The sequence below is a fragment of the Melanerpes formicivorus genome, unplaced genomic scaffold, assembly GCF_026170545.1.
Source record: "Melanerpes formicivorus ecotype bairdi unplaced genomic scaffold, bMelFor1.0.p_v2 SCAF_90, whole genome shotgun sequence".
Classification (NCBI taxonomy): domain Eukaryota; kingdom Metazoa; phylum Chordata; class Aves; order Piciformes; family Picidae; genus Melanerpes; species Melanerpes formicivorus.
This window is the reverse complement of record NW_027142442.1, coordinates 2,647,282-2,656,833: the sequence shown is the minus strand read 5'-3', so window position 1 is coordinate 2,656,833 and position 9,552 is coordinate 2,647,282. Positions and strand designations below refer to the sequence as shown.

General features: G+C 49.7%; 1 protein-coding gene across 6 annotated transcripts in view; it reads left to right on the top strand.

Moving 5' to 3' along the window:
- Positions 1 to 529: 529 nt before the first annotated feature.
- The window catches only part of ANGEL1 (angel homolog 1), a 21,200-nt gene continuing 12,177 nt past the window's right edge, over positions 530 to 9,552 (top strand). For 4 of the 6 annotated variants that reach the window (XR_010990741.1, XR_010990740.1, XM_068165558.1 and 1 more), the window contains exons 1-7: positions 530 to 654; positions 2,137 to 2,724; positions 3,239 to 3,465; positions 4,079 to 4,148; positions 4,558 to 4,991; positions 8,003 to 8,129; positions 8,974 to 9,084. Coding sequence is in view for 4 of the 6 variants with exons in the window: in XM_068165558.1 (XP_068021659.1) it covers positions 561 to 654; positions 2,137 to 2,724; positions 3,239 to 3,465; positions 4,079 to 4,148; positions 4,558 to 4,991; positions 8,003 to 8,129; positions 8,974 to 9,084 (1,651 nt within the window). In the remaining 2 variants the exon portion in view is untranslated. Of the gene's footprint in view, positions 655 to 915; positions 1,098 to 2,136; positions 2,725 to 3,238; positions 3,466 to 4,078; positions 4,149 to 4,557; positions 4,992 to 8,002; positions 8,130 to 8,973; positions 9,085 to 9,552 lie in introns of those variants that run through there. The other 2 variants (XM_068165559.1, XM_068165561.1) reach the window with 2 other exon arrangements.

Here is a 9,552-nt window from a genome sequence, read left to right as displayed (position 1 = left end):
CTGGGAATTTTCGTTTCTGTGTGGATTGCTGGAGAACAGGGCACAAAAGCTTCAGTTTAAAAACACAAGTTTCAGGGTGCTGGAGAGTAAGGCTGGCATCACTCTGCTTAGGGTCACAACTCGCGACCACTCAGGGCACAGCAGTGCTGCCAGGCCCGGCCCCGCCGCAGACACCCGAAGGCTGAGGAGCCTTGGCAAGGCGAGGCCTCGGCTACGCCCTGTCTGCGCCCCGGCTGCGCTGCTGCCCCACAGCAGGGGTGACAGAGCCGCCCCAGGGCCGCCCAGCTGCGGCTGCCCCACGTGCCTTCCGCAGCCACCCGGGGGCGGGTGCCCCCGGAGCAGCGTACTGAGGGTCAGGCCCGAGCCGGCCTCTAGCCCTGCGGTGTGGCGGTGCGGTCGCGGCCCGGCGCGGTAAGTGCCTGCGCGGCGGCCGGGGCTCAGGCGGAGGCCGCGCCGCAAGGTCTTTGCTGAGGCGAGGCCTGCGCGTCGCGGCACGTCGCCGCACGTCGCCTCGCTGGGGCCGGGCTGAGGGCGGTGGAAGCCGGGCCGCGCCGGGCGGTATGATCGCTACAGTGCTCTGCTACGTGCTGCTACCGGCGGCACGGCTTCTCCGAGCCCTCCTAGGTAACCCGGCCCGGGGCGGGCGCCAGCGAGGTATGGGGGCAGCCGGCGGCAAGGTTATGATGGGCGGGGCGCGGGTGCTCCTCGCTGGGGGTGCGGCCGGCCGGGCCTCAGCCGCTGGGAGCCGGAGTCGTTCCCGCCGTAGCTCCCTTCGCCCCTAGGCAGCAGGAGTGGGCAGATGGGGGCCTGGGCCTGTCCCCCGAGGTGGCGTAGGCACGCGTGTGCCGGGCCGGGGCCGCGCCCCCCCACCCCGGGCGGCGCGGGGCCTGGGTTTTAGGAGGCACCAACATTGTTGGCAGTGTTGGCACAGTGTTGTGTGGCGGCGGCGGGTTGCAGTCTCTGCGGAGGCCCGGGCTGCCTGCCCCGGATCTGCAGTGCTGCTCTGAGGAGGCCTTTGGAGATGGGCTGCTCTGAGGTCTGTGACTTCCCTAGGACCTACGGGTGTCTCACGGATGGACTCTGCTTTGCATGTATCGGTATTTCACTTGATTTGTTAGATCCTGCTGCTACTTCACTGTCCCTCGTGGCTGTGCTGATGTAAAGCTACCCTCTTGCTCGATCTGCTCCCCAGCCCTGTGATTGTAGTGACCAGCTAGCTGACTCTTGTCAAATTCAACTTGCATCCTGTAACAACAGACTCCCGGAACAGCTGTGCTTGGCTAGTGGTGTACAAAAGTAGTGCCTTAGTGCATTGGTGTTTCTGACATTCGGGAACTTAATTCAAAATCTACAGAGTATGGTTCTTGAAGCTTCATGTCTGACATACGGAAAGCCTTGACATAAAAGGTAGAGTAAAAGCATACATGGATGTTGCTAGCTCCTGTATGTGCCTGCTCAGACTGCCTGTCAGAGGGACACAATAGAGAAAAAGTGATTTGTAGACAACAAAAATTGCTGGGGTAGGAAACTAATGCCTGTGCAGAGTTCTACCACAGATGTCAGTCGTCAAGTGATCTGTAATTCTTACCAGTACTACTTCTGTGTATATATTCTCTTTAATGAGACTTTTAACTACACGTGTTGGTCCCTCTGTGTCTTTATTTTTCATCTCTTAATAACAGAACAGTCTTTCTTCTACAGCATATTCTTGTGATATATTTGAGTCTCTTAGCTAGCCATTACTTTCTGACTCAACCCCTGGAAATGAGCTTGCTCCAAGTGATGATCTACAAGAGATTGACTTCTTTGCCTTTACATGTGTTTCTGAGAACTGGTTGTTTCCACAGGCTTTTTAGCTTGGCTGGCTGTTATAGCTTGCTGGCTGGCTGTGGCACAGCATTCCCTAGAGTTGCTAAGGCCATTACCATTCTGTATAGTTTCAGTGACTAATACCTAGAACTGGACTGTGGTCTAGTGTTCAGGAGGAGGCAGCTGAAGTTATTCAGGCTATAACTTTGCTGGAGTTGCTATCCTGAAGGGTTACAGTTACAGCAAATGCATAAGAAAAGGAGAAGAGTGAGTGGGAAAGGATTTCTTGTCTGTCTTATGTTTGTTTTCTTTGTTTTTCAATGGCAGATGCTTTCTTTACCTGTCAAAAGAATGTGCTTCTGGCGAAGAGCACGTCCACCCAGATAGAAGGTGACTCCGCTGAGACCAGAGGAAGGTTGATCCCAGAAGAGCAAGAAGCCCTTCTCCAGCAGTGGCTGAAGGAAGGAACAGGGAATTTGCCAGCCAGTGAGAGTGCTCCAGCAGTGGGGAAAGTGTCAGTTAAGCTTACTGGTGACTGGTTAGAAGGTTCAGAGTTATTGATGACTAGCCTCAGTGACCTGAATTCACCTCCAGAAATCACCCAGTGTGCTGGTCAGCAGCTCACAGAGCTACACACCTTGGCTTCTTCAGAACCACGAGAAAATGCAGTGACTGAACCAGCAGAGGAAGCAGTGGCTGTAGCAGGCAGCGCCCCTTGGGCAGCTGTGGTACCACAGACAGATCACCAGATAGCTGGTTCTGCCACTGTCAGTGTAGATGTGCAGAATGAAGACCCAGCTGTGCTGGCCTGGAGTTTAGCATGTGATATGGAGACGGTGCCTGCGGAGCCCCCAGGCTGGCCCATTCGGGATACAGTACAACTTTGTCCTCTCCCCACAGAGGTACCCTACCATGGTCAGTAGTAAGAGTTCTGAATCTAATGTTTGGTTTGAGACCTTCATCTGTAGTGAATGTGATCAAGTTACTGTGTCTGGGTTTGCTGTCATTAAGACACTGATAGTACCTGCCCAAACTGAATTGACAGGATCTGCTCATAAAAACTATAAAGTGGATTTTTGCTGAGAGAATTCTAATCACAGCTAGTAGTCTCTATGCTGTTAGACCCTCTGATCTGAACATCAGTATGTGTTTGTTTCCCAGAAACCATTCCTAAGATCTGGCTTTATAACATAAAAGGCACCCAAAAGCTGGTTGGCTTCAGTATGCTTGACTCAGGCCTTCTGTTCTGCCATTCCCACTGACAACTATCCAAAGGCATCCAAAAAAAGCACCTAAAAAGCCAGAGTAGGTGAGGGTTTGCCGAGAAGCTAAAATAGCTTAGAGACTGAGAATGACTATTTTCTGGGTCCTGGACAACAAAAGGGTACCCAGGATGGCTGTAACTAGGCTTTTTGTCTCTTATATACAGAGATTTTGTGGAGAGATTGGGAAGATCTTTCTGTGCAGCCCTGTGTGCTAGAGCAGGTGACAAAAAACACTCCACTTTTTGAGTTTCGAGTCATGTCTTACAACATCCTGGCTCAGGACCTGGTGGAGCAGGGCCTTGATCTCTATCTGCACTGTCATCAAGACATCCTGAACTGGAACTATCGCCTTCCAAACCTTTTGCAGGAGATCCAGCACTGGGATCCTGATGTGAGTATGACTGAGCTCTTCTCCCATCAGTACCCAAAAGTTCAATTCCTTGTCTGATCTAACATGTTAAAAAAAACCTAACAAACAAAAAGATGGGGAGGGGGGAATCCTGGGAAGATCCTACCTGCTTGTTAACTGAACACTGATTCCTCTCAGAGTGTTTGAGGACTTAAGCATACATTTTTTTGGGTGACTGTCTTGCTTTGTTTTACTGTGGAAATCAGTTATACTTTGATAGTAGGGCTTAATGTTTTTAAACAGCAGAAGTAGAGGAAGAAGAGATAATTGCATTTGGGGAGGAAAGCACCAGGTTTATAAGGCAGCACAGGAGGGGAAGCCTGCATAGAGGAGGACTTCATGACTTTTTCTGTTCCTTGAGTCTTCTTTGTGTGATGAAGGAACTTCTGCCTCCTCACTGGAAAACTGAATGATAAGCTAATGAGACCCAGAAAGTTATTGCTCCTTATCTGGAAAGTACAGGACAGAGTTGCAGTGGTGACCTTTCTGGTTGCAGGGTTGGTATGTGAGTGCACTTTTCCACTTTCTTCCTTCCCCAAAACAAGGTGACTAGCAAATACTGGTGGAGTGAGTGAGGTCTCTGTGTTCCTTCCAGGTTCTGTGTCTCCAGGAGGTGCAAGAAAACCATTACTGGGAGCAGCTGGAACCGACATTCAAGGCAATGGGTATGTCCTACTTTTGTCTGTCTGTACCTCCAGCAATTGGGACTGGTCTGTACGTCCAGCTCATGCTTCCTGCTTAGTATCTTCAAGGCACTTGTTCTTGAGACAGCTACTTCGTGTTTGTCAGGTGGTGCTGGCCCTACTTCTGAACTGTCTACATAGACCCTTACCCTTTCTTTTATAACTGATCTTTCTCAGAGTTGAGAGGTCAGTGTAACAAAACCGAGAGGGTGCTAGAAGGACAAGGAGAGAGAAAAATGAAAAATGCTAAACTGTGATTACTGGAACAGCATTGGGCATAATGCTGTACCTAAATGCACAGTGACACAGGCATGCTGAACCTCCCAGCGGATGGAGGGAGCCTGAGGCAGTGACTGGACAAACCATTTAGTAGATGGGGTTTTCTTTGCAGGCTTTGCATGCTTCTATAAACGAAGAACCGGGACGAAGACAGATGGCTGTGCAGTGTGCTATAAGCACAGCAGGTTCCAGCTGATCAGCCTCAGCCCCGTAGAATACTTCCGGCCTGGCCTGGATGTTCTCAACCGGGATAATGTGGGTTTGGTGCTGCTGCTCCAGCCTCTGCTCCCAGACAGCCCACACCTGAAGGCAGTCAGTCCTTTGTGTGTGGCCAACACTCACGTGTTGTTCAATCCCCGTCGGGGAGATATCAAACTGGCCCAGATGGCCTTGCTTCTAGCAGAGATTGACAAGATTGCAAAAACTGCTGAAGGCAACTACTATCCTGTCATCTTGTGTGGAGACCTGAACTCCGTGCCTGATTCTCCACTCTACAAATTCATCCGAAACGGTGAACTTTCTTACCAAGGGATGCCAGCCTGGAAGGTAGGTGCCAGCCAGAGGTGGGATTGCATAACTCTTCATTGTGTGCTGCTGGAGAAATGCATGGCTGTATTGTTTCTCTCCTGAGGAAAAAGTGCAAATACTGCGTTTGGTTATTCAAGCAGTCTTCCCCAATGCCTCCAGTGCTGCTGGGGAAGGAAGTGGGAAAATGTGTGTGTGGTTTCCACCACTGCACTTTTGGTTTCTGTTGATGCAGACCAGGGTTAACAGACTGCTTAATTTAAGGTTCTGGTTCTTCCTTCCTATGGATGTGTTTTGCCTGGGTGACTGGAAGTGTAGGGGAGTACAGTTCCACTAAGACTTACTGAAATTTTATGTGGATGTTTGATATGAAAACAGTTTGAAATGGGCACCTATGCTAGAGTCTTTTGTGGTTAGGTCTTGCTGTGTATCTTTCAAGCTAAATCATACAATCATAGAATGCTAGGGGTTATAAGGAACCTCTGAAGGTCATCTAGTCTGACTGCCCTGCTAACACAGGTACACCTAGATCTGTGCCAATGTGCCGGAAGACTGTGCCAATGTGCCGGAAGATGAGCCGCCGGGGCAGACGGCCAGCCTGGATGGTTCATGAACTTTTAATGGAACTGAGGGAAAAAAAGAGGGTGTATCACCTTTGGAAGAGAGGGGAGGCAACCCACAGAATGTTTAAGGATGTTGCTAGGTCTTGTAGGAAGAGAATTAGGGAGGCAAAAGCACACTTGGAGCTTAAACTGGCCTCTACTGTGAAGGACAACAAAAAGTCCTTCTATAAATACATTAATAGTAAGAGGAAGGGAAAGGACAACCTCCACTCCTTGGTGGATACGGAGGGGAACATTGTAACAAAGGATGAGGAAAAGGCAGAGATACTTAACACCTTCTTTGCCTCAATTTTTACTAGAAGGGCAGAACTTCTTCCTGACAGCTGGCCTGCAGAGCTGGCAGAAGGAGCCAGGGAGCTGCACAGTTTCCCAATGTTCCATGAGGAGGTGGTTGGAACTCTCCTTAGCAGCTTGGATCCCCACAAGTCCATGGGACCAGATGGGATTCATCCTAGGGTGCTGAGAGAGCTGGCAGATGAGCTGGCCAAGCCACTCTCCATAATTTTCCAGCAGTCCTGGCTCACTGGCGAGGTCCCAGAGGACTGGAAGCTGGCCAACGTGGTGCCCATCCATAAGAAGGGCCAGTTGGATGAGCCAGGGAATTACAGGCCTGTCAGCCTGACCTCAGTGCCAGGCAAGATCATGGAACAGGTCATCCTGAGTGCAATAACACAGCACTTAGAGGATGGCCAAGGGATCAGGCCTAGCCAGCATGGATTTAGGAAGGGCAGGTCCTGCCTGACCAACCTGATCTCCTTCTATGATCAGGTGACCCACCTGGTGGATGTGGGGAGACCTGTGGATGTAGTCTACCTGGACCTCAGCAAGGCCTTTGACACCGTCCCCCATAGCAAACTGCTGGCCAAGCTGTCAGCCCATGGCTTGGACGGGAGCACACTGCGATGGGTTAGGAACTGGCTGGATGGCCGAGCCCAGAGAGTGGTGGTGAATGGTGCCACATCCAGCTGGCAGCCAGTCACTAGTGGTGTGCCCCAAGGATCAGTGCTGGGCCCTGTGCTCTTTAACATCTTTATTGATGATCTGGATGAGGGCATTGAGTCCATCATCAGTAAATTTGCTGACGACACCAAGCTGGGGGCAAGAGTTGATCTGCTGGAGGGTAGAGAGGCTCTGCAGAGAGACCTTGACAGGCTGGACAGATGGGCAGAGTCCAACGGCATGAGATTTAACACATCCAAGTGCCGGGTTCTGCACATTGGCCACAACAACCCCATGCAGAGCTACAGGCTGGGGTCAGAGTGGCTGGAGAGCAGCCAGGCAGAGAGGGACCTGGGGGTGCTGGTTGATGGTAGGCTGAACATGAGCCTGCAGTGTGCCCAGGCAGCCAAGAGGGCCAATGGCATCCTGGCCTGCATCAAGAACAGTGTGGCCGGCAGGAGCAGGGAGGTCATTCTGCCCCTGTACACTGCACTGGTTAGGCCACACCTCGAGTACTGTGTCCAGTTCTGGGCCCCTCAGTTTAGGAAGGATGTTGACTTGCTGGAACGAGTCCAGAGAAGAGCAACAAAGTTGGTGAGGGGTTTGGAACACAAGCCCTATGAGGAAAGACTGAGGGAGCTGGGGTTGCTCAGCCTGGAGAAGAGGAGACTCAGGGGTGACCTTATCACTCTCTACAACTACCTGAAGGGAGGTTGTAGACAGGCAGAGGTTGGTCTCTTCTCCCAGGCACCCAGTACCAGAACAAGAGGACACAGTCTCAGGCTGCGCCAGGGGAGGTTCAGGCTGGATGTTAGGAAGAAGTTCTATACAGAGAGAGTGATTGCGCTATGGAATGGGTTGCCCAAGGAGGTGGTGGAGTCGCCATCATTGGAGGTTTTCAGGAGGAGACTTGATGGGGTGCTTGGTGCCATGGGTTAGCTGTTTGGGTGGGTTGGATTGGTTGATGGGTTGGACGCGATGATCTTGAAGGTCTCTTCCAACCTGGTTTGGTTTATTCTAATTCTAAAGAGTTAAACAGGAATGCATCCAGGGTGGCTTTGAAAGTCTCCAGTGAATGAGACTCCAAAACCTCTCAAGACAGCCTTTTCCCAGTGCTCTGTCATCTGGTGTGTCAGCCATTCCTCCCAGTTTCCTATCATCAGCAAACTTGCTGAGAGTATGCTCTATTCCTTCATCCAGGTCATTGATGAATATGTTGCACAGCGATGGAGCCAATACTGACCACTGAGGAACACCAGAAGACTTTTAGCTAATTGTATATGTTGCCCACAGCTGAAGGTTTATGTTTGCAGTGTATTCTGAATAGCTTAGCTCTAACTTAGTTCATGTCTTTCTATGAAGGCATTCTCGTGTCTTCTCTTGACAAGTGTATGTACCTATATTGTCTATAGCTTGCAGAAGTTCTGCTCTGTTGCTAATGTTTCTCTCCTGTTTCTGGCCTCCTCACAGGTGTCTGGTCAGGAAGATTTTTCTCATCAGCTGTATTCACGGAAACTGCTGGCCCCACTGTGGCCAAGCTCACTAGGTATAACTGACAACTGCCAGTATGCCACCCTGAGTCAACCAAAGAAACTAGGTGAGTTCCGTTGTGCACTGAAGAATAGGAGTTTGCTGGGGATGGAGAGTTTGTGGGCCTTGCTGTCTCTTGAGTAGCTTGGGCATCTGTTGCATGAGGCAGCAAAGATTCTCTTCTATTGATTTCTTTGGTGTAGTAATAAATTTTTCTGAATCTATTGTAGCCCAATTTCTACCTTTTTTTACCCCTCTAGATGACCTTTGAAGAAACCTTCCAACTCAAAACATTCTTTCTTTTTGTGTTTCTACATTCCCACTCTTACAGTTTTGTGCAGGTTAAAACCATGTTCTGCAGCCATGGCTTTTAGCTGCAGGTGCTGGTGGGAGCACTTTTGGGCAGTATTTGCACACCACTATTGGGAAATCATTCCTAAGGGCCTAGCTACACTCAGGACTGTTCTCTGCTGTCCTTGGAAAGGATTAGGAAAAAGAAGGAGCCTGCACTAAACAGTTTCTTGAATGTAGAAGTTGTGTTCAGCCTAATCTCTAGAGCTGTTGTTCTTCTTCAGCAGACATTTTCTTGAGTTACACTCCAACTGATCTGCTTAAAAGTCCCTTGAGCTTGCAGTGTCTCAGAGGGGCATTCTTAATTTGTTTCATAAAAATGCTTACCATGACTGTTGGATTAACTAAAGGGACAGCAATTGCTGTGCTCTGTTCTTCTACATTTGCACATCTGCTCTACGTTTAGGTTATTGACATTCATACGGTATCAGAGTAGTCAGGCACAGAACCCTGCCTCAATCTAAGGAGATCTAAAGGTCTAAAGGACATGCAGATGTTCCCTGTAGATGGGACTTTGCTGTAGCTATTTTCTTCTTTTAACTTGTATTTTTTCCCTGCAGGCAGACGGAAGTACAGCCGGGACTTCCTGCTCCAGTTTCGGTTTTGCAGTGTTGCCTGTGAACGACCACCACAGATGATCCTCTTGGAAGGTGTGACAGATGCTAAACCAGGTATTAATGGGAGATTTTTCAGCTTGTGACTCTCCTAGCTTGGTTTTGATACAAATGCATGGTGGAGGTAATGATTGGTGAGGAAGGGTGAAGGCAGAAGGATGCCATGAAAGCTCAGAGGCGTACAATCTCACCATGCTTATGCACACTCACTGTGTTCTTTGAGGCCTTGTTTGGAGACTGTTTCTTTTAAACTGGAATATATACAGAGATAATTACCTTTTCTGCTTCAATATTGTGGAGTTTTTTGTTGTTTTTTTTTCTTTTAAGGGAGAATAAACTGGTAGACTCTAATGTTGCAAAAGTCACAACATAGATGTCTCTGATACCCAGTAGACACTGACCTCTGGGCCTTGTGGCATGGCTAGTTCTGCTCTTTCAATTTCTGTTCAGCCTTTCTAGACTGTTTAGGAAGGATGTTGACTTGCTGGAACGAGTCCAGAGAAGAGCAACAAAGTTGGTGAGGGG